Consider the following 26,054-nt stretch of genomic DNA (forward strand, 5'->3'; position numbering starts at 1 on the left):
CATCTGATTCACCCTCTGTCCCTCACCCATTCTCTCTTTATTCATTTCTCCCTCCCTTTCTTTCTTTGCAATTTTTCACGCCTCCGTCATCTCTATTCCATCAGCTGTATTGAAATGTGTGTGTGTGTGTTGTGTGTGTGTAAAGGTCCTCCTGTCTTTTTGTAGTGGTATAAGGAGATGAATAGAGATTGGGCAGGGTGGCCATTTTAAGTGCTGTGTAGAGCTGGAGTCATCCAGATTCACTGATCAATTATTAAAGGGGAACACTGGATCTAAAGCATGTTCCTACAGCTAATGCCTGTATCTGTTTCTCTCTCGTTGTCAGTGACGTGTATTCATGGATGCCAAGGGAAGCCAGGCTTCCCCCCAAAAAAATGACCAAGAAAAAAAAGATACAAAAGAATGTATCTTTTTTCTCTTTGTGTTTCATAACTTTCCTTCAATTCACAAGAGGTTGAATGTATCTCACCGGAGAAAGGATCCGATCGAGCGAAACAGCGCCCCTCTGTCTCTGTATGTGTAGGTCATCTCTGTGATGCTGTCTGTTCATAAAGAGTACCACATTGTTGCCGCCGGTAGCACTGAATGCAGGGAAGCCAGCGAGCATTTGGCCTCCCTTGATAATAATAAAAAAATTAATTATAGCCAATCATCGCTGAGCTAAACTGAGCTAGTGTCAAGGGAAGACCGTTTTGATTTGGCTTCTTTCTCATCACATCGCATCAAGAGAAATCCGTAATTGACAGAAACAACTTGAATTGTTACATCTTGTTGTGCTGCTGTCCTCCGGTGGCTAGCTAGCTAAAATGGTCCTTTTCTGAATTTAGCAATGGATGGATATGGATTTGGACATGTGGTTTCACTTCATTTTCCCTGCTAGCCAATGATTATAACGGTGATTTTGATCCAACCATATATTCATATTGTGCCCCTGGACTGAGAGGATGGAAGTTCAATATGTAGCTAGATGTAGAAGGCTAATGTTAACTAGCTAACGTTGCCCATGAAAGGAAGTTAGGCTAGCGAGCAAGCATTTTAGCCAGGTAGCCTAGTACAAACAAAAAAAAGCTTTACTGTATGATAAAGTGATAGACCGTTTAGTCAACATGAAAGAGGAGGGTGTAGGGTGAGCCAACATGTTTTTTCTACTTGCACACACACACACACAAATCAGATCCAAGGACAGCCACATCATATTTATCTTACGTTAATTGGACTACATTGTTTTTGGTATCTTTAATTTGTCACTGGCAGGGTAGCCTAATGGTTAGAGCGTTGGACTAGTAACTGAAAGGTTGCAAGTTCAAATCCCCGAGCTGACAAGGTACAAATCTGTCCTTCTGCCCCTGAACAGGCAGTTAACCTGCTGTTCCTAGGCCGTCATTGAAAATAAGAATTTGTTCTTAACTGACTTGCCTAGTAAAATAAAAAATAAATAAAAAATTCAACCAAGCCTAGGTGATTTGATGATGTTGAAATTTTGAAGATGAAATGGTGCTGGAATAGTGGAGGCATCTCCTGTTTTCTTTTCGACTTGCGGTAACTCTCTGTGGTTCTAAAATCAATAGTTGTTTAGTGGTCTGAAAATGTGGGAAACATTACCTTGCTTGACCATGCTGCATCTCATGTAACTGATAGTTACATGCAATGTGTTTTCTGGACTTCACAGGACAGAGGTTGTACTCTGGCTTTGTAACGAAATAAAGGTGTGGTTAAATTGATTCTGCCAATGGGGCTTCTTATTGTCTCGGCCTTTAGGCCTATATACATCATGATGTCAAGGCTTAGGAACTAACAGGCTATAGAGCAAACAATGCAATTATCACAACACGTAGGTTGTAATATGGCTTTTCCCCCCTGGTTTGGCTTCCCCAGTGATTTTACACACGCACCGCTTTTGCTCATTGTCCCACCTTCTCCTTGTGTCCATAGAAATGTCTCTTTGTCTTTCTGAAAGACAATCAGCCTGCTTGTCTGTCTGTCTGGCTGATGGTTAGTTCATCCCATCACTTCTCACTCCCCCATGGACTTTCCCAAACGGACTCTTACCCTGTCCCCACAGGTGTAAATGTGCATAGAATTATTATCTTTCTTATGTCTCATTCACTTTTTAAAAAATGTATCTTAATTTTTTATTTAACCTGCTCTGTTGGAGCCAAGAGCATAAGGTTATCACTGTACCCTGCAAATACCATGTAATTATCTATCTATCTATAGTTTCTCCCGTTCTTCTCTGCAGATCCTCTCAAACTCTGTCAGGTTGGATGGGGAGCGTCGCTGCACAGCTATTTTACGCTCTCCAGAGATGTTCGATCGGGTTCAAGTCCGGGCTCTGACTGGGCCACTCAAGGACATTCTGAGACTTGTCCTGAAGCCACTCCTGCGTTGGCTTGGCTGTGTGCTTAGGGTCATTGTCCTGTTGTATGGTGAACCTTCACCCCAGTCTGAAGTGCTGAGCACTCTGGAGCAGGTTTTCATCAATAATCTCTCTGTACTTTGCTCGGTTAATCTTTCTCTCGATCCTGAATAGTCTCCCAGTCCATGACACTGAAAAACATCCCACAGTGTGATGCTGCCACCACCATGCTTCACTGTAGAGATGGTGCCAGGTTTCCTCCAGACACTTGGCATTCTGGCCAAAGATTTTCAATCTTGGTTTCATCAGACCAGAGAATCGTGTTTCTCATGGTCTGAGAGTCCTTTCGGTGCCTTTTGGAAAACTCCAAGCAGGTTTCTCATGTGCCTTTTACTGAGGAGTGGCTTCTATCTGGCCACACTACCACAAAGGCCTGAGTGGTGGAGTTCTGTAGAGATTGATATCCTTCTGGAAGGTTCTCCAATCTCCACAGAGGAACTCTGGAGCTCTGTCAGAGTGACCATTGGGTTCTTGGTCACTTCCCTGACCAAGAGTCCTGGTGGTTACAAACTTCTTCCATTTAAGAATGATGTGTTGTTGCAGAAATGTTTTGATACCCTTTCCCAAATCCCAAATCTGTGCCTCGAGATAATCCTGTCTCAGAGCTCTGAGTGACTTCAAATTTTTAATTTTACATGTTTTAAAGTTGACCCCATTTTGGTGGTATCCAATTGTTAGTAGTTACTATCTTGTCTCACCGCTACAACTCCCGTACGGGGCTGGGCGAGACAAAGGTCGAAAGCCATGCGTCCTCCGAAACACAACCCAACCAAGCCGCACTGCTTCTTAACACAGTGCACATCCAACCCGGAAGCCAGCCGCACCAATGTGTCGGAGGAAACACCGTGTACCTGGCGACCTGGTTAGCGCGCACTGTGCCCGGCCCTCCACAGGAATCGCCAGTGTGCAACGAGACAAGATATCCCTACTAGCCAAACCCTCCCTAACCCAGACGACGCTGGGCCAATTGTGCGTTGCCCCACGGACCTCCTGGTCGCGGCCGGCTACAACAGAGCCTAGGCTCGAACCCAGAGTTTCTGGTAGCACAGCTAGCATTGCGATGCAGTGCCCTAGACCACTGCGCCAACCGGGAGGCCCATGTTTTTCTTTTTAAAATAAAATTGGCAAACATTTCTCTCTCTCTCTTTGCCTGTCATTATTACAACCAGTGCAGTAAAAATGAACCCATAGACATGCTAGCCTCTAGCTTAGCGGGGTTCATAATTACAGAAAATATATTTAGGGCTGTAAAACTAACTAGGTCAAAATCATTACTCAAGTGCATTGCTGTTTGGGGTATACACTCAAAATGTCTCAAAATGTTTCAAACAAACTGTAATCTCAGTAGAGTATAAATAGATCAGTCAACAGCTCAGATTTAGGGAGGGAGGGGAAGAGAGAGGAGGAGGGATGATAAAGGGCTCCATGCTAAAGTGACAAGAGCGATTTAATGTATTAGAATGATTTGCTCAAGCACATTAACTCTCATTAAACCCTGCTGTAATTATGAGGGAATCTGTGTAACACCAATGACACTCAGATGTTAAACTTGTATTAAACTTGTATTAATCTGACACACACACACACACACGAGACAGACACAATAAACAATAAATGATAAGCCATAAAACAATGACAAATACACACACTGACCCTGATGAACCATGTCTCTGGACAGACAGACAGACAGACAGACAGACAGACAGACAGACAGACAGACAGACAGACAGACAGACAGACAGACAGACAGACAGACAGACAGACAGACAGACAGACAGACAGACAGACAGACAGACAGACAGACAGACGTTGTTTACAGGGAGCTGTGAAAGCGTTGTCCATTCTGTCATCTCTCATGTCCCTCATCACTGCCGCAGTGCTGTCTGTCATGGCCGGAGGGATAGACCTCTATGTGTGTGTGTGTGTGTGTGTGTGTGTGTGTGTGTGTGTGTGTGTGTGTGTGTGTGTGTGTGTGTGTGTGTGTGTGTGTGTGTGTGTGTGTGTGTGTGTGTGTGTGTGTGTGTGTGTGTGTGTGAGGGGCGGTGGCAGATGACCTACTTCTGTTTTTCCCCGATGGAGGGACTGGTCCGTCAGTCATCCTCAGTTCATGAGATCGGAACTGCAGCAGAGCAGTGTGTGTGTGTGTGTGTGTGTGTGTGTGTGTGTGTGTGTGTGTGTGTGTGTGTGTGTGTGTGTGTGTGTGTGTGTGTGTGTGTGTGTGTGTGTGTGTGTGTGTGTGTGTGTGTGTGTGTGTGTGTGTGTACTATGAGATTACCTGGCCGCAGTGCAGTGCATTTGGTGATGTGGTTCGCCTGGCTACCCCTGGCTCATTAAGGCTGGCTCTGCTCGTTAACTTAGCCCCTCCCTCTCATTAGCATGCTCCTCGTTTGGGTCAAGCCCAGACAATCCCAGAGCAGCTAGTGGCCCAATGGCTCATGGGTAATGTGATCCCTGTGTTGTGTTGCGCATTCCCAATGCCATATTTCTGCCTAACTGCCCTCCCCTCCATCTCTCTCTCCAGCCCCCTCTCTGTCCCTCTCTCTCTCTCCAGCCCCCTCTCTGTCCCTCTCTCTCTCTCCATCCCTCCGTCTGTCCCCTCAGTCTATCACTGACCCCCTGATTACCCCTCGCTCTCTATCTACTACTGTCTAACAACCAAGCTAAAAGAATACTGTAGAACAGATGCTATATAAATAGCATAATATCTGGTTTAATAGTAATGTATTTTGGTATTTGGTATTTTATTCGGATCTCCATTAGCTGTTGCAAAAGCAGCAGGTACTCTTCCTGGGGTCCACACAGAACATTAAATAATACAGAACATCAAAGACAGAACTAGATATATATATATATTTTTTAACGGCACACGTAGCCTACATATCAATGAATACAAACAAACTATCTGGTCAAATAGGGGAGAGGCTTTGTGCTGCGAGGTGTTGCTTTATCTTTGTTTTGACACCAGGTTTGCTGTTTATTTCAGCAATATGAGATGGAAGGAAGTTCCATGCAATACGGGCTCTATATAATACTGTATGTTTTCTTGAATTTGTTCTGGTTTTGGAGACTGTGAAAAGACCCCTGGTGGCATGTCTGGTGGGATAAGTGTGTGTCTGATCTGTGTGTAAGTTGACTATGCAAACCATTTGGGATTTTCAACACATTATTGTTTCTTATAAAAAGAAGAAGTAACACAGTCAGTCTCTCCTCAACTCCTAGCTATTTATATCAGCCCTCTGATTACAATTAAGAGCCAAACGTGTCGCTCTGTTCTGGGCCGGCTGCAGCTTAACTAGGTCTTTCCTTGCAGCACTGGACCACACGACTGGACAGTAATCAAGTTTAGACAAAACTAGAGCCTGCGGAACTAGCTTTTTTTTGGAGTGTGGCTGACTCCTAAGGAAATTCTTCTGTTGTGCTGTAGGGTCTGGCATCCATTTGAATTAAACAAGCAGCAATGTGAGTAGTACGTATAGTGGAGGGGAATGGGTAAAGTAACATAGGATTTATGAGGGTTTAAAAGGAATGGAACGCCGGTGAATTATGAATCTTGGAGTAACATTCTAATGGACAGTGGACACCTTTTGAGGTATGGTAAAATGTGATATGTGCTTACCTCTGCATCCCAGCCCTAAGTGAAGCAGAGTAACGCCAGTCTGAATTGGGCACCTTGGGCTGCAAAAGAGACAGAGAGAGAAATGGATTGGAGTCTTAGGTACTGAAAGAGATCACACAGGCAAAAACCCAATATCTTCCCATGAATAAGTCATGGCGTGAACTAGAAGTACATGCACACACATATATGCACACTGAGAGTGACGACTTTGAGAGATATGCCTGTTGAGTGCCCAGACCAGACCGGACCCCTGACCCTGCCTCTCTGCCACAGTCCCTCAGGCCACCCCCTTCCTGGGTCAAACCACTCAGCTTCAGGGGATACGCTCCGTTACAATGGCGACCCGACGGAATTCTCACATCACTGTTTTTGTCTAAGGGCTCCATCAGAGCTGTCCACCTCTCCACCCTTCCTCTTTATCCCTCGCTTTCTATCACTCTTTCGCTCGGAATGTCCTTCTTACTATTTTCATATTTGATTTATTTGTATTTTATGTATTAGGCGTGGTTTAAGGATCTGGAAAAAATGCTAGCCCCAATCTACCGCCCTCATTCATCTCAGTGCTCTCCTATCTCTATATCCTCCATTTTATATCCAGCTGTCGCTCCGTCTCTTTCATTTTATTCTCCTTTCCCCTTCTGATCAAAACCTTGTGTGTCACAGTATCAGCCTGAGCTGGCCCGACAGGCCTCACCATGGTAACCACATGGATCCCCCCTACCCCATCTCTCCTCGTCTCCTTCTGTTTCAGGTCACAGGTGGAGGAGGAGAGGTGAGGTGAGGGGGAGGCGATATCAGCTTTACCCCCTCAGGCCTGCACCTGGACAGAGAATAAATGTGACATCCCCATCATAACAGAGCCGTGAGAGAGGCGTGTGAAACGGCCATAACCTCTGTCTGGAGGCTCTGTCTCTAGTGACATCATCAGGTGAACTCTGAATACCAGCCAACACTTGGGGATGTATCCAAGTTGATAACATGCTTTAAAAAAACACAAGTCTTACTGTAAAAAGTTCATGGAAATGTATTTGTGTCACATAGTGAAACCATATAATATGAGACTCATTGTAATGTTCTGAAACAGGGATGATCACAGTATGGGCCTGGGATCAGATTACCTATTCCTAACCTTAACCATTACGGGGCAACAACACCAAAAAAAAACACATCTGATCCTAGATCAGTGGTAGGAACAAGCTCTACCTTCTTCCCAGTGGTGACCCATTTCCTGTGCTGTCCACAGGACAGATGTTAACTTCCTGGAGATGGGTGGGTGGGGGGGGGATCGACCGTAGTCTCTCCACGCAGCACATTCATCACCCTGGAATCCAATATGTGGCCAAAATGAGGAAAAACCTGGTGTTCCTCCAGGAGTCAGACATCCCATCACGTCATCTACATCCACAGGGAAACAGATGGCTCAACGTGCCACAGCAACACATGGACACACTCATCAGCACTGCAGCAGGGACACAGTATAAATCTCAGCGGTTCAGAGAAACCATATTTGTGTTGAAGTTGCGTCGAATCCATGAAGAAGTACACCTTATGAAGCAGTGACAAACTCTAAAGCTAAAATAGACTTTGTTGGCACAACCAAGGATGGAAATAGGCTTCACACCTGAACAGCCTACACATTTTAACACTCCAAAGCCTTAAACACTCCACACTCCAACTCTCATAAACAAGAGAGACTTAACACTCCACACTGTAACTCTGATAAACAAGAGAGACTTAACACTCCACACTCCAACTCTCATAAACAAGAGACTTAACACTCCACACTCCAACTCTCATAAACAAGAGACTTAACACTCCACACTGTAACTCTGATAAATAAGAGAGACTTAACACTCCACACTGTAACTCTCATAAACAAGAGAGACTTAACACTCCACACTGTAACTCTCATAAACAAGAGACATAACACTCCACACTGTAACTCTGATAAATAAGAGAGACTTAACACTCCACACTGTAACTCTGATAAACAAGAGAGACTTAACACTCCACACTGTAACTCTCATAAATAAGAGAGACTTAACACTCCACACTCCAACTCTCATAAATAAGAGAGACTTAACACTCCACACTGTAACTCTCATAAACAAGAGACTTAACACTCCACACTGTAACTCTCATAAACAAGAGACTTAACACTCCACACTGTAACTCTCATAAACAAGAGACTTAACACTCCACACTGTAACTCTGATAAATAAGAGAGACTTAACACTCCACACTGTAACTCTGATAAACAAGAGAGACTTAACACTCCACACTGTAACTCTGATAAACAAGAGAGACTTAACACTCCACACTGTAACTCTCATAAACAAGAGACTTAACACTCCACACTGTAACTATGATAAACAAGAGAGACTTAACACTCCACACTCCAACTCTCATAAACAAGAGACTTAACACTCCACACTGTAACTCTCATAAACAAGAGAGACTTAACACTCCACACTGTAACTCTGATAAACAAGAGAGACTTAACACTCCACACTGTAACTCTGATAAACAAGAGAGACTTAACACTCCACACTGTAACTCTCATAAACAAGAGACTTAACACTCCACACTGTAACTCTGATAAATAAGAGAGACTTAACACTCCACACTGTAACTCTGATAAACCACAGAGACTTAACAATCCACACTGTAACTCTCATAAACAAGAGATTTAACACTCCACACTGTAACTCTCATAAATAAGAGAGACTTAACACTCCACACTCCAACTCTCATAAATAAGATAGACTTAACACTCCACACTGTAACTCTGATAAATAAGAGAGACTTAACACTCCACACTGTAACTCTGATAAATAAGAGAGACTTAACACTCCACACTGTAACTCTGATAAACAAGAGAGACTTAACACTCCACACTGTAACTCTGATAAACCACAGAGACTTAACACTCCACACTGTAACTCTCATAAACAAGAGATTTAACACTCCACACTGTAACTCTCATAAATAAGAGAGACTTAACACTCCACACTCCAACTCTCATAAATAAGATAGACTTAACACTCCACACTGTAACTCTGATAAATAAGAGAGACTTAACACTCCACACTGTAACTCTGATAAATAAGAGAGACTTAACACTCCACACTGTAACTCTGATAAACAAGAGAGACTTAACACTCCACACTGTAACTCTCATAAACAAGAGACTTAACACTCCACACTGTAACTCTCATAAACAAGAGACTTAACACTCCACACTGTAACTCTGATAAATGAGAGAGACTTAACACTCCAAACTGTAACTCTGATAAACAAGAGAGACTTAACACTCCACACTGTAACTCTCATAAACAAGAGACTTAACACTCCACACTGTAACTCTGATAAATAAGAGAGACTTAACACTCCACACTGTAACTCTGATAAACAAGAGAGACTTAACACTCCACACTGTAACTCTGATAAACAAGAGACTTAACACTCCACACTGTAACTCTCATAAACAAGAGACTTAACACTCCACACTGTAACTCTGATAAATAAGAGAGACTTAACACTCCACACTGTAACTCTGATAAACAAGAGAGACTTAACACTCCACACTGTAACTCTGATAAACAAGAGAGACTTAACACTCCACACTGTAACTCTCATAAACAAGAGACTTAACACTCCACACTGTAACTCTCATAAACAAGAGACTTAACACTCCACACTGTAACTCTCATAAACAAGAGACTTAACACTCCACACTGTAACTCTGATAAATAAGAGAGACTTAACACTCCACACTGTAACTCTGATAAACAAGAGAGACTTAACACTCCACACTGTAACTCTCATAAACAAGAGACTTAACACTCCACACTGTAACTCTGATAAATAAGAGAGACTTAACACTCCACACTGTAACTCTGATAAACAAGAGAGACTTAAAACTCCACACTGTAACTCTCATAAACAAGAGACTTAACACTCCACACTGTAACTCTGATAAATAAGAGAGACTTAACACTCCACACTGTAACTCTGATAAACAAGAGAGACTTAACACTCCACACTGTAACTCTGATAAATAAGAGAGACTTAACACTCCACACTGTAACTCTCATAAACAAGAGACTTAACACTCCACACTGTAACTCTGATAAATAAGAGAGACTTAACACTCCACACTGTAACTCTCATAAACAAGAGAGACAGATTCATCCCCAAAAATAGGGTAGTTTCCAAATAAAAACGCCATCACGAAGCAGTTGCCCTGGAGTAACTGTTTGGGGGAGTGGTCTGGCCGTCCTTACGGTGTGTGTGTGTGTGTGTACATTAGAACAGACTCCCACTAACACCGTAGGTTAGAGAGGAGCATCTGGACCCTAAAACACGTCTGCAGTCTGATGCAGCCCTACACACAGACAGGCTCTATCAGCAATACAGAGTCTATCAGCAATACACACAGGACATAGCGCGATGGTGGAGAGTTGATATTGTGAATTAGAATTTGGTTTCTGTATCTGAGAGAGAGAGAGAGAGAATGTTTTTATCCCTATGGGTTTCCTGTGCACTCCCTTCCTCCCTGCCTTGCTGTGTGCACACAAATGAGGGACTTAATAGGGCCCTGTTTTTTTTCTTTCTGTCTCTCTCTGCCTCTGAGTGGACACCCCTCGCATGGATACAGCGCTCGCACCTCCACCATGGAACGCCTTGGTCCAATCACCTTGCTTTCCCCATCCTCATGGAACCCGATCAATCCCACCGTGGTATTGGGAACCACACGTCGCCGACAGTTAATTACAAGGCTGGAGCAAACATGACTGGCATTTAACGAGGGAAACCACCAAGGAGAGAGGAGCAATTACCTGAACATTGTTTTATTTCACCCTTTTCATCCTCTTTCACTCCCCGACCTCATTATTTCACCCTTTTTCAACCCCTTTAACCCCTCCTACCTCATTTCTTCTTCATTCATTTTTATTGTGTATAATTTCAGCCAGTAGTTTTGAAAATAGAGCTCATGAGCAACAAAAAAAACGATCCCCGAAAACATTTCGCAATTGTGCAAAACGTATTCCATAAGTCGCTCTGGATAAGAGCGTCTGCTAAATGACTTAAATGTAAATGTAAATGTATATGCTACGTCCTGAATTTGTTTTGCGAAATAACAATGCTTAAATTCTTGCGATTCGTATGATACGTCACAAATTCCAATTGGTAAATGAAGCTACACAATGTGTTTAAAGTGCTTCAGATCCCAATCCATCTCTTTGAAGGCTTACATGTTCTCTTCATTTAAAATGAGCCGTGTCGACAACATACATATTTCTTTTGTCATAATTGTCCTTTTCTCTACTGTGTTTTTCTACGACAACCATGCAGTCAGAACAGTCACCAGATTCCACTTTACACGTGGAATGAACCACTCCGTTAATGATGTAAAAGCCACCAGACACATAGCTACGAAGAGTTTGATTCGGTTTTTCCCCTGCTTCTCAAACGATGCCAAGTGAATGAGAAAACTCAGTGACCTAAAGATGGGAACATTAATCCCGAGCAGAGTCTGTCTGCCTCTCTCAAATTCCATTGCTAACCCACTAAACCAAACTCACGGCATTTGCCCTGAGCGTGACTGACCTGTGGGGATTGTAATAGAGTAAGACCCATGACTATTTACGTTGGAGAGAGCAACACTAAAGCCCAGACTATTTCTCTGTTCAGAGAGACCACACCAGACTAGTCTTTGCCCATTGAACCAGAACTAGAGGACCAATCAGATTGGCCTAGTGCGACCTCACCCAGTCATTCACAGTAACCCTTTACACACGAAACCTAGCATTACAATCAAGTTTACAAAAGTCTATTCAACTGTACAGACATGTTCTAGAATAAAGCGATCAAAGCAATCCCACTGTCCGTTTCTAAACCATCGAACCCATATCATTTCCAAAACAATATCATTGCAAATAACCATGATATGTTGCAGTTGTCTCTTGAGTGTCGTACTACTGCCACAGGTTGTAGCAGTACAGCACACAACAGAGAGAAGAAGGTGGAGTGAGCTATGGAGAGAGAGATGTTTTCACTGAATACGGGTATTTCTGTAACAGCTCCCTAAACGACCACAGATGAGCGAGGCGCATAAACATCTGATAGCTGCCATATGTTTCTGATGATTCATGAGCACCACACACACACACACACACACACACACACACACACACACACACACACACACACACACACACACACACACACACACACACACACACACACACACACACACACACACACACACACACACACACACACACACACACGCACACACACACACACACACACACACACACACAAACAACACGGAGACAGGAGCGTATACACCCGCCAACACAAACATGCACACAAGCACACAGCTCCCACAAAGAAGCTCTGAGCTTGCCTGCACCCCGCACAGCTCAAATCTAAACACATTCCCAAAGCACTGGAGAAATTAGAGAGCATATTTTCCGACACTGCATGCATGTACGTAATGTACAGACAGAGCTCACAACAGAGCATTGCACAGCAAAAACACCTTTACTACTGCAACACAATGCAATCAGTTCAGGTAACCCAGGTAACCCAGGTAACCCAGGTAACCCAGGTAACCCAGGTAACCTTTTGACAAAAATAAACAAAGGATTTTTTTAAAAGAACTGGGAGGGGCACTGTGATTTTCAAGTGTTCGATTCTCAAGGCCTGTGACACAAGAGCGTATAAATGATTTAGGTGATTTCAAACTTGACCATATCTGCAAAAAAAGATATATTAAAAAAGAGCATATGAAGAGTTTACTATAAACACAACAAAAAAGATGACAACTCCTCTACACCCCTCCCTGCATGAAAATTGTAAATGCCAAACACTGTTCCACAAAACACTGCCTAGGGGAAAACCCAAATAATACATCTCCCGAAGAAACAACGTATGAAACGGCTTTCCAGTCAGTTGGGATGTGTTGTTGGGATCAGATGACGGGACACACACACACACCTGTATCGCGGTTGCGTCTGGCATGCTGAGCCTGCGCACAAACATCTGGCTCTGTCCACTCTGGCTGGTAACGTATCCCCCGGAGCCCCAGGTGCCACTGTGGGGCCGGCCCGTGTTATAGAACATGAAGGTGTCGCTCCCCGACGTGGCCGTCATACATGTCTTATAGCAGTACGTTTTGGTCATGGAGCCGTTCCCCCGCACCTCGATGTAGTGAGGTTCAACCTTCAGGTCCCTCCGCAGAGCAACGTTATTGTTGGGTTGACCCTGACCCCCACCTCCACCTCCCCCACCACCTCCACCTCGACCCAATGACCCTCCACCCCCGCCGGCCGAGGTGCCCCCCTCGGGGACTCTCTTCTGGGACACACAGCATGGGGAGCAGGAGCCGGGCTGGGTGCAGTAGGCGTGGCAGCGGACGATGGCCAGCACCACAATGGTGACCAGGAACACAAAGGTGGTGGCGCTCAGGGCCACGATCAGGTAGAGGGTCACATTGGAGAACAGTAGTGGGCTGTGAGGCCTGATGATACGTTTGGGGTCGGGGGTCAGCTTGGGCGGCAGCTCCATGACGTGCACGTTGATGGTGGCGGTGGAGGAGAGCGGCGGGAGTCCATGGTCACGGACCAGCACGGTGAGCAGGAAGGAGGTGGAGTTGTCCTCGCTGACGCGCCGCGTGGTGCGGATCTCCCCCGTGTGCTCGTGGACTTTAAACAGGTCCAGCTCGGAGGTGGTCTGCTCCAGGGCGTACACCAGCCAGGCGTTCTGACCAGCGTCCCCGTCCCACGCCACCACCTTGGTCACCAGAGCCCCCGCCTCCGCATTCTTCATCAACGTCTCAGTGGTCCGCGTCCCATTGGCTGGAGGATGGACTATCCTGGGGGAGTGGTCGTTCTGGTCCATGATGTAAACATAGACGGTTGCCACGCGGCTGAGGGGCGGCACACCACCATCCTGGGCTTTCACCTGGAAGTGGAACTCTCTGAGCTTCTCAAAGTCGAAGGCTCGCAGGGCATAGGCCTCGCCCGTGTCGGGTTTGATGCTGACGTAGCTCGCCACGGGGATGCCGTGGTTGTTGTCATTGAGGACGGTGTAGGTGATGCGAGCGTTCTCCCCGGCGTCAGCATCCAGAGCCTTCACCACGCACATTGAGGCCCCGGGCGCGTTGTTCTCCGTCATGTACACTGTGTAGGACGTCTGTTCGAAGCGAGGAGGGTTGTCATTGACATCCGCCACGTCAACTTTAATGGTCATGTGTGAGGAGAGGGCCGGGGTCCCTCCGTCAATGGCGGTTACCGTGACATTGTAGGTGGAGATGGTTTCCCGGTCTAGGAAGGCGGAGGTGACCAAGGTGTAGTGGTTCCGGAAGGACTTGATCTTAAAGGGGAGGCCAGGTTGGATCTCCAGGGTCACCTGTTTGTTCTGTGCAGAGTCCCGGTCATTAACGCTGATCAAGGCCACCACCGTGTCTGCCCGAGCGTCCTCACGGACTGGGCTGGACAGAGAGGACAGCACGATCTCTGGGATATTGTCATTCACATCCAAAACCTCTACAACCACTTTACAGTGGACGGCCACTGCAGAAGGGCCCCTGTCCATAGCTTGTATGTACATCTCATAGGAGTTAGTCTCCTCATAGTCTATGTTGTTCTTCACTCGGATCTCTCCTGTATCTGTATCCATGGAGAACATTTGTCTCACCCTCTCTGGGGTGTAACTGCTGAAAGAGTAAAACACCTCCCCGTTTGTGCCTTCATCTGGGTCTGTGGCGTTTAACTTTATCACCAGAGCGCCCTTGGGCGAGTTCTCTAACAGTTTCACTTTGTACACGGAGTTGTCGAACGCGGGCACATTGTCGTTGGAATCTAGGACATGAACGTTGATTTTGGCTGTGCCCGTGCGCGCAGGGGTGCCTCCGTCGACAGCAGTCAGTATGAACTGATGAGACGGTGTATGCTCGCGGTCAAATGGCTTTTTGAGCACGAGCTCGATTTGCTTGCTGTTTGCCACGGGCTTGTTGGAGTCCAGCGCGAGGTGCTCGTTGTTGCTGAGCCGATAGAGCCGAACCGAATTTGAGCCATCGTCTGCATCCTGCGCGCCTTCGATGGGGAACCGGGACCCCGTTATAGCGGACTCCGAGATCTCCAGCTGGTACTCGTCCCGGGGGAACTGTGGCGAGTTGTCATTCGCATCCAGAATCTCCACCTCCACGTTGTGCACCTCGAGCGGGCTCTCAACCACCACCTCTAGGTTGAGGGAACATGTGCCGCTGAATTCACACAGCGTCTCCCGGTCGATGCGGTCGCTCACCGACAGCTTGCCGTTTTTATGATTTATGTTGAAATATCTCCGTGCGCTGTCCGAGGTGATTCTGACGCGTCGGGAGGAGAGCTTTCGCAGGTCCAGACCCAAATCGCGAACAATGTCTCCGACCACAGCCCCATTCTCCAGCTCCTCCGGAATGGTGTATCGTATTTGTGCATTTGTAAGGCCACTGAGTAGAAAAATGACCAAATACAAAGTAAAAGGCCCATTCTGCGTTATGCTGCAACAGCATCGCGCCGCCACAGCCATCGCAAGCAGGCAGGATCCGCAGACGGATTAGAGAAAGCTTTCCGCCTTTTTAGCTTGCCGTGCGTCCCCACCCGCCACATTAAAAACTGGGGAAGAGTCCGTGCGTTACCCCCTACTATGTGCAGAACGACCAAAGCGTCCTCTCCTGTACATGTGCTTGTTTAAAAGGACGTCTTTCCGTTACATCCATGTTTTCCTTTGTCTGTTTGGTTACTGCTTTTTCTCTCTCTTCTCTCTCCTCCGCGCGGCTGACTCTTGTTTCCCTCTCACGGGTGCTGCCTATCGCTTTCTCCCTCTCTCTATCTCTCCTCTCTCTCCTTCCCCCTCCCTCTCTCTGTGCGATGGTGTCTGTGGGCAGCGGGGGAGGGGGGAGCCTTGCTCTCAATCGGTGCTGGCTGCATTTCAGCACCTCCGGTTGAAAACAACGTCAAATAAAAATAAAAATGCCATTCACACCTCGGGAATACGAATACTAATTTGTATCATTATTTTCAACAGTCGGTCGTTTTTGACATTTCTAAGAGAATGTATTTGAGCAGACTAGTAGTTTTTCTTTATCCGAAGGAGAGCGAGCGAGTGCCACCGCCCTTTTCATTGTGTGCTGGGATACATAGACGATCTGTTTTCTCAGTACGCCCAAGCGATTACTTCTCTCTCTCTTCATTGATCCAAAACGAGCAATTACGCCAAAGCTCGAAGAAAAATCGAAGAAATAGAAATAAAACGAGTAACGGATATTTAATCGAATAAAATAAGCTACGGAAATACGGTTCATAAACCCCTTAATTAAAATATATAAATAGATAACTTCTTCATTGTATTTGTTCAGCAATTATCATCATACAATGTATCGTTTAACTTTAAGTATAAGCACAGCAGCTTTGGAAACATTTACGCTACATCCTCCCAGTAAAGAGGGGATCTGTCCTTGAAATGCGTCGATGGATTCAACAGGGCAGTGCAAATCTAGTTAGGGCTGAGCATTAAAAGATGGAGTTATCAACACACACTCTCAGGAAAAAAAAACGTGTTATTTTTGGTTCTACATAGGCTACCAATAACGTTTCGGTTCCCTGGATGAGATTAAAGAACATTTCAGATTCCTAAAAAAGGAGCTACATACAATACATATATAAAAGTATGTGGACAACCCTTCAAATTAGTGGATTCGGCAATTTTAGCCACACCCGTTGCTGACAGGTGTAAAAAAAAAAATGAGCACACCGCCATGCAATCCCCATAGACAAACATTGGCAGTAGAATGGCCTTACTGAAGAGCTCAGTGACTTTCAACTTGGCACAGTCTTAGGATGCCACCGTTAGAACAAGTCAGTTTGTCAAATTTCTGCCCTGCTAGAGCTGCCCTGCTCAACTGTAGGTGCAGTTATTGTGAAGTGGAAACATCCAGGAGCAACAACAGCTCAGCCGCAAAGTGGTAGGTCACACAAGCTCACAGAACGGGACCGTTGAGTGCTGAAACGCATGGCGCGTAAACATCATCTGTCCTCAGTTGCGTCACTTACCACCGAATTTCAAACTGCCTCTGGAAGCAACATTAGCACAAGAACTGTTTGTCGGGAGATCCATGAAATGGATTTCCATGGCCGAGCAACGCACACAAGCCTAAGATCACCATGCCAAGCGACGTCTGGAGTGGTGTAAAGCTCGCCACCATTGGACTCTGGAGCAGTGGAAACGCGTTCTCTGGAGTGATGAATCACACATCACCATCTGGCAGTCTGACGGACGAATCTGGGTTTGGCGGATGCCAGGAGAACGCTACTTGCCCCAATGCATAGTGCCAACTGTAAAGTTTGGTGGAGGAGGAATAATGATCTGGGGCTGTTTTTCATGATTTGGGCCAGGCCTCTTAGTTCCAGTGAAGGGAAATCTTAAAGCCACAGCATACAATGACATTCGAGACAATTTTGTGCTTCCAAGTTTGTGGCAGCAGTTTGGGGAAAAGCCTTTCCTGTTTTAGCATGACAATGGCCCAGCGCACAAAGCGAGGTCCATACAGAAATGGTTTGTCGAGATTGGTGTCAAAGTATTTGCCTGGCCTGCACGGAGCCCTGACCTCAACCCCATTAAACACCTTTGGGATAAATTGGAACGTCTAATCGCCCAACATCATTGCCCGACCTCACTAATGCTCTTGTGGCTGAATGGAAGAATGTCCCCGCAGCAATGTTCCAACATCTGGTGAAAAGCTTTCCCACAAGAGTGGAGGATGTTAGAGCAGCAAAGGGGGGACCAACGCCCTATTAATGCCCATGATTTTGCATTGAGATGTTTGATGAGCAGGTGTCCACATACGTTTGATCATCTAGTGCATTCAGTGCATTCGGAAAGTATTCAGGCCCCTTGGATTTTTACTCAATTTGTTACGTTATATCCTTATTCTAAAATGGATTTAATAAAAAAAAATGACAAAACGCAAAACATGTGTTTAGAGTTTCATAGCAAATGTATTCAAAAGAGAAAAACAGATACCTGATTTACACAAGTATTCAAACCCTTTGCTATGAGAATCCATATTGAGCTCCGGTGCATCCTGTTTGCATTGATCATCCTTGAGATGTTTCTACAACTTGATTGTAGTTCACCTGTGGTCAATTCAATTGATTGGACATGATTTGTAAATGCACACACCTGTTTATATAAGGTTCTACAGTAGACAGTTCATGTCAGAGCAAAAACCAAGCCATGAGGTCGAAGGAATTGTACATAGAGCTCCGACACAGGATTGTGTCGAGGCACAGATCTAAAAATTCTGCAGCATTGAACATCCCCAAGAACACAGTGGCCTCCTTCATTCTTAAATGGAAGAAGTTTGTAACCACCAAGACTCTTCCTAAAGTTGGCCGACCGGCCAAACGGAGCAATTGAGGGACAAAGGCCTTGGTCAGGGAGGTAACTGGTAACTCTGACAAAGTTCCAGAGATGGGAGAATCTTCCAGAAGGACAACCATCTCTGCAGCACTCCCCAATCAGGCATTTATGGTGGAGCGGCCAGATGGAAGCCACTCCTCAGTAAAAGGCACATGGCAGTACGCTTGGAATTTGCCAAAAGGCAACTAAAGACCCTCAGACATTGAGAAACAAGAATCTCTGGTCTGATGACACCAAGATTGAACTCTTGGTGTCACATCTGGAGGAAACCTGGCACCATCCCTACTGTGAAGCATGGTGGAGGCAGCATCATGCTGTGGGGGTGTTTTTCAGCGGCAGGGACTGGGAGACTAGTCAGGATCGAGGCAAAGATGAACGGAGCAAAGTACAGAGAGATCCTTGATGAAAACCTGCTCCAGAGCACCCAGGACCTCAGACTGGGGTGAAGGCACACCATACAAGCTTACAGAGCTTGAGAGGATCTGCAGAGAAGAATAGGAGAAACTCCCCAAATATAGGTGTGCCAAGCTTGTAGTGTCATACCCAAGAAGACTCGAGGCTGTAATCGCTGCCAAAGGTGTTTCAACAAAGTACTGAGTAAAGGCTCTGAATACGTATGTAAATGTGATATTTCTTGTTTTTGTGTTGTCATTATGGGGTATTGTGTGTAGATTGATGAGGGAAAAAAACGATATAATCAATTTTAGAATAAGGCTGTAACTTAACTAAATGTAGAAAAAGTCAAGGGGTCTGAATACTTTATGAATGCACTGTATACCCAGTGAAGGCAATGAACCTTGAGGGTTATATCCTTATAGCCTACCCCAAAGTATAATGGGGATTTTAGAAAACAACAGCTAACACAAGATAACCCAGTCACATCAAACTCTGAACTGACCGGTTTTCCCTTTTCATTTGTTTCAGCTGTTTTGCATTGACTTTTATGTCCATATTAATGATGCTGCTGCTGCATGATTTCGCCTGGTCAGAAAAATGTCTAGTTGACGTCCGACATCCTTACCTCTCTATGGCAGCAGAAAGATCGAATTCCTGTTTTGCAACATTGTTGCTGAGGTCTGAGTGGCAAACATACCTGTGTTGTTGCAAACTAAATGTTAGCTAGAAACAACAGGACATAATGTGCTTAATAAAAGCATGCACTCCTAGGTTAAAAAAGAAGAAGACGTTTTTAAAATATATAACCTTCTGGTCAATTCAAAATTTGACATTCCTGCATGACGACGCTTGAGGACGGTGTTTGAACCAACTTGCAAGTAGCCTAACGTTACCAAGTTTCAATGAATTAAGGTAAGCAAAGTTGATTATTTTATTCAAATATATGAAACCAGAGTCATATGATAAACTATAGGCTAGATAAATAAAGTTTAAACATTATATCAAAAGGGTTCTACATTCCTATCAAAGGGTTCTATATACAACTTTTAGGGGTTCCATATATGAAGCAAGGGATTTAACCCCTTTTGGTTCTATGGGGAACCTTTTATTCTAAGAGTGCAGAGACAATAGAACGAGCAAAACAACACAGAAGTAAATTAATAAAAGCTTTATCCTACCTAAGAATGCGTTATAGGATTTTACTCAATGCCTTTTCGCCATCGTTCTCCTCTACTCTATTTGAACTCGTTCTGCAGCTCTCAAAGCAAAGTGATCTGTGTCCAGCGCTCTGTCGCTGTCCACGAGCCCTAGAGATGAAAGACAATTCAGACGTCATTGGTCATTGGCTGCTCGCGATCTCCTCTCACTTATTGCCCGGAGAGTGACAGCTGGGTTGATGATACAGTATATTAAAATTACAGGGGTACTTGGCTGCCGCTCCAGTTTCACATCATATTCCTCGCAGTACACAGGATCCCCCCCAGCCCCCAACCCCAAATATGTCGTCATATGAAGCATGTTCACTTCGGGTGAGCGGGCGAAACGAACCAGGTCATCAACAAGATGCTCGAGACTTGCCTCTCCGCCAAGCTGTCAAAACAAGCTAACATGTCCTCTCCTGTCAGACCCAAATTGCTGAAATAGTATAGAGCGCAAATTGCAGATGTAGAAAGCGTGGGCACGAAGAATTTAGACGAATTTCCATCACTTGACTAGTTACTCTGCATTTCCTTTCGACAGTCTCACCTTCCCCAAACACCTAGCTAAGATATATCCTATTACAAATAAACGAATTTAATCTTCCACCTGACGTACAAGACCAAAATCATTTAGCTGTTTTTCACAAAACCCTATTCTAGAATCTATCTGAGTACTGGGAACGATTTCACACACAAATAGACTAACCCCTGTCAGTTTTAGAGATAGCTTTGGGGGCAGTTTACAACAAGCAATAGTCATTTAATAGCCTGGCAGGCATGAATATACACACACTACAGTGGTTCCTGGCGACTTGTTACACTTTCTTTAAAAGTGGACCTCAAGTTTATAGACGATCGTGACATATGTTCATTTATTAAAATTGTCTGGCTATATTAGACGACATTGTAGTAAGTGTAGAATGCATATAATTCCACAGCCATTGGTAGGCCGACATCTACGGTTGCGTTAGGGTTAAGCTGGTTCCTAATTTAAATTCGACTCAATATCTCAAACACCTCAAACATCTGGCCATGGGCCCGAGGTGGCTCACTGCGCAAATCTGACCGCAGGTGGTCGGTCTGGTAGTGGAGTAAAATGCCCACATCTTCCCGCTCAGACTTTCCTCCTAATTAGTACAGTCTGAACCCATGTACCCCTATTAGAATCCAATTTAAAATCAGATTCAATTCAATTAAGAGGGGCCTCTTACTCCTAACGCAATCAGTACGACAAAGTGAGGGGGAGGATGTCTCGACACTGCCTAATTTATTTTCTATACCAACAGCACACAGCGGTTCATAATGAATTGAATCCCGGCTCTCGTCTCATCTTCGATCATTTTACCTCTTGAAGAGCTCTCAAAAGTTGGATGACACTCAGGCACCAGTTTGCTAGACAATCGGCTTTTATAACAGTCAAATTGACTGAGCCATACAGTGAGTGCAGTGCCATTCAACGCACCACCGGGACATACACCCCATTGCGACCTAAACGCAGGGGAGGCTCCACTGGGTGGCAAATCCTCAACCTGTTCTCAGAGCATTTCATATTATTTTGTATGTAAATCCGAGACACTCCATTTAGTACAATATGCTACGTTTTGGCATGTATTCATTTGTGGCTGTCCATCACCTATTTCATATGATAGAAGAAACCGCACACTGCTCTGCTATAATCACTGCCCTTTATTAATCTTTACATATTGGCCTCAAGGCCTATGATACGTTACAACCTACAACTCATATTATATGTTATGAATTTGGTGGCTAATGTTAGCTAGCTGGCTAATGGTAGCTAGGCTAGGGGTTAGGGATACGTTTAGGAGTTAGGTTAAAGGTAATGGTTAGGGTTAAGGGAATGGTTAGCTAACATTCTAAGTAGTTGCAAAGTAGCTAAAAATTACTAAGTGGTTGAAAAGTTGCTAATTAGTGAAAATGTTAAAGTTTCTGTGATCAGATTCGAACTCCCAACCTTTGGCTTGCAGAGACATAACCGTCTGTCTTATGTAACCATACCAAACACAACATATCATACTAATTTGATTCAGAGGGGTTGGGTTAAATGCGGAAAACACATTTCAGTTGAAGGCATTCAGTTGTACAACTGACTGGGTATCCGCTTTTCCCCTTTTCCCCTTTCCCCCTTTCATTTGATGTCCCGGATTTACATTTACTATGTTACGTCTAGTCTATGACACCAGGCTGATATGCCAGGTGTGCTCGCTCTTGTGATCTGAGGAAGGGGGAGAAAGGGGGGGGTGTAATAATCTAATATTTAGCAGTTCAAATAAAAAAAATGCATTCTGATTGGGCACCTAGTCACGCAATATCATAAGGTGACACCTTCATTACCTTGTTTAGGAAGCTCATTGGATTCCACTCAGGGCGGGGTCAAATTATGCAGACATCTACACCTAATAATAAGCTAGATAGTGTCCAGTAGCTTCAGTATCACAACAAGCACCTGCACATCCGTTACCCCAGCCACTAGCAACTGACGAGCTGTTGCATCGAACCAAACGTGAACCAGTGGAAGCAGAGTGTATTGTTGTTCGCACATTCTTACAAAGTGAAATCACAACCACAGGCAGTGACAACAAATGGAGCTCACTCAGTGTTCTTCAAAGATACGGCGGGCCATTGTCAGCAACGTCGACTGTGCTGTTGGCACGGACACATGGATTTAAAATGCTCCTACGGGCATGTCACCCTGGAGCCAGCCCGATTAACATTTGGGACATCTACAGCAATGTGCGAAAATCCCTGCTCCACCCTAAAGAACGTATTCAGTAAACACAGACACGGCATGTTACATGAGATCAACAAAAAGCCTTTGCTCGTCCAGCTGGCATTTGAGAAGGACCTGACAAGTACGTTTCGCCAGGAAGGAAAATGGAATCAAAAATGTCACAAGGTTCAAAACAGCATGGAGGAGGCTGCAAGACTTCCCTGGCCGTCGTGCCAGAATGATTCATTCAATGGTTTTCCGTCATTTAATTAAGACCACTGGTTATTTGGCATATATTTTTATGTAATGTATAGTTTAGGCCTTTGCTTTTTACTTCAAAGTATATTTTAGATTTATCTGTGATTCTTAATGTCATTGCTTGCTTTTACGGGTCCAATTGATATATACTGTGTATACAGCGCCTTCGGAAAGTTTTCAGACCCCTTGACTTTTTCCACATTGTGTTACGTTACAGCCTTATTCTGAAATGGATTAAATCGTTTTTATCCCCTCATAAATCTACACCGAATAACGCATAATAGGTTTTTAGAATGTTTGCTAATTTATTCAAAATAACAAACAGAACTATTATATTTACATAAGTATTCAGACCCTTTACTCAGTACCTCGTTGAAGCCCCCTTGGCAGCGATTACAGCAGTCTCGAGTCTTCTTCTCTGCAGATCCTACTTTCGGGTCTCTTCAGAGATGTTCGATCGGGTTCAAGTCCAGGCTCTGGCTGGGCCACTCAAGGACATTCAGAGACTTGTCCTGAAGCAACTCCTGCGCTGTCTTGGCTGTGTGCTTAGGGTCGTTGTGTTGATGGAAGGTGAACCTTCGCCCCCAGCCCTCAGTCTGAGCTCTCTGGAGCAGGTTTTCATCAAGGATCTCTCTGTACTTTGCTCTGTTCATCTTTACCTTGATCCTGACTAGTCTCCCAGTCCATGCCGCTGAAAAACATCCCAAAAGCATGATGCTGCCACCACCATGCTTCACCGTAGGGAGAGTGCCAGGATTACTCCAAGCGTAACGCTTAGCATTCAGGCCAAATAGTTCAATCTTGGTGTCATCAGATCAGAGAATGTTGTTTCTCATGGTCTGAGAGTCTTTAGGTGCCTTTTGGCAAACTCCAAGCAGGGGCTGTCATGTGCTGTTTACTGAGGAGTGGCTTCCGTCTGGCCACTCCACCATAAAGGCCTGATTGGTTGAGTGCTGCAGAGATGGTTGTCCTTCTGGAAGGTTCTCCCATCTCCACAGATGAACTGTAGAGCTCTGTCAGAGTGACCATTGGGTTCTTGTTCACCTCCCTGACCAAGGCCCTTCTCCACCGATTGCTCAGTTTGGCCAGACTTGGTGGTTCCAAACTTCTTTCATTTAAGAATGATGGAGGCCACTGTGTTCTTTGGGACCTTCAATGCTGCAGAAATGTTTTGGTACTCTTCCAAATCTGTGCCTCGACACAATCCCGTCTCGGTGCTCTAAGGACAATTCCGTCGACCTCATGGCCTGGTTTTTGCTCTGACATGCTCTGCCAACTATGGGGTATTGTGTGTAGATTGAGTATATATATTTTTTAATCCATTTTAGAATAAGGCTGTAATGTAACAAAATGTGGAAAAAGTCAAGAGGTCTGAATACTTTCAGAAGGACTCTATACATGTTTGCGTTATTTGATGGGTATAGGGACAATGACCAATGTAACTTATTAGTTGTGCTCCGAGGTGAGCCTTTATATGCATATCCTAGAAGCTAGGATATGCATATAGTTGGGAGATTTGGATGGAAAACACTCTAAAGTTTCTAAAACTGTTAAGATTATGTCTGTGAGTACAACAGAACTGATATGGCAGGCGAACCCCGAGGACAAACCATCCCAACAAAAATAAAAATTCAGCCTACCATTGTTTTCAATGGCTGTCACTTATATTATAAGGCTAATTCCTCCCAACTTGCAGTTCCTAGGGCTTCCACTAGATGTCAACAGTCTTTGGAAATATTTTCATGCTGGTTTTTGGAAAAATGACCCAAAAATTGTAGTTTTTCTAGGTGGCTCCCATTTTGGCTGTAGTGTTTTCAAGCGCGTGGAAGAGAGTGCATTATTTTGTATTTTTCTCCGGTAAAGACAATAACGATTCTCCGTCTTAAATTGTATTGTTTATTTACGTATTAGGGTACCTAAGGTTTGATTATAAATGTTGTTTGACTTGTTTGGAAAAGTTCATTAGTAACGTTTGGGATTAATTTTGTATGCATTTTGATGGAGGGAAACTGGGTGGATTATTGAATGAAGCGCGCCAGCAAAGTTTTTATGAATATAAAGAAGGACATTATCACACATAAAGTCAATTTGTGATGTATCTGGGACCTTTTGGAGTACCAACAGAAGATCATCAAAGGTAAGGCATTTATTATATCTCTATTTCTGACTTTCCTGCCTGGTTGAAATACACTGCTCAAAAAAAAATAAAGGGAACACTTAAACAACACAATGTAACTCCAAGTCAATCACATTTCTGTGAAATCAAACTGTCCACTTAGGAAGCAACACTGATGGACAATACATTTCACATGCTGTTGTGCAAATGGAATAGACAACAGGTGGAAATTACCCCAATATAGGAGTGGTTCTGCAGGTGGGGACCACAGACCACTTCTCAGTTCCTATGCTTCCTGGCTGATAAAGGAGTGGTTCTGCAAGTGGGGACCACAGACCACTTCTCAGTTCCTATGCTTCCTGGCTGATGTTATGGTCACTTTCGAATGCTGGCGGTGCTTTCACTCTAGTGGTAGCATGAGACAGAGTCTACAACCCACACAAGTGGCTCAGGTAGAGAAGCTCATCCAGGATGGCACATCAATGCGAGCTGTGGCAAGAAGGTTTGCTGTGTCTGTCAGCGTAGTGTCCAGAGCATGGAGGCGCTACCAGGAGACAGGTGGGGGTTGTGCTTACAGCCCAACACCGTGCAGGACGTTTGGCATTTGCCAGAGAACACCAAGATTGCAAATTCGCCACTGGCGCCCTGTGCACTTCACAGATGAAAGCAGGTTCACACTGAGCACGTGACGGACGTGACAGTCTGGAGACACCGTGGAGAACGTTCTGCTGCCTGCAACATCCTCCAGCATGGCCGGTTTGGCGGTGGGTCAGTCATGGTGTGGGATGGCATTTCATTGGGGGGCTGACTGCCTGACTGCCATTAGGTACCGAGATGAGATCCCCAGACCC

The 26,054-nt window shown here is 44.8% G+C and overlaps 1 protein-coding gene across 26 annotated transcripts in view; it reads right to left on the minus strand.

Moving 5' to 3' along the window:
* Positions 1–26,054, minus strand: part of LOC123993294 (protocadherin alpha-C2-like) — a 228,089-nt gene that overhangs the window by 24,350 nt on the left and 177,685 nt on the right. For 25 of the 26 annotated variants that reach the window (XM_046295286.1, XM_046295271.1, XM_046295290.1 and 22 more), the window contains one exon: positions 6,033–6,091. In XM_046295286.1, coding sequence (XP_046151242.1) covers positions 6,033–6,091 — 59 coding nt within the window. Of the gene's footprint in view, positions 1–6,032; positions 6,092–13,040; positions 16,099–26,054 lie in introns of those variants that run through there. The other variant, XM_046295265.1, reaches the window with a different exon arrangement.

The sequence above is a fragment of the Oncorhynchus gorbuscha genome, linkage group LG13 (assembly GCF_021184085.1).
Source record: "Oncorhynchus gorbuscha isolate QuinsamMale2020 ecotype Even-year linkage group LG13, OgorEven_v1.0, whole genome shotgun sequence".
NCBI classification, from domain to species: Eukaryota; Metazoa; Chordata; class Actinopteri; order Salmoniformes; family Salmonidae; genus Oncorhynchus; species Oncorhynchus gorbuscha.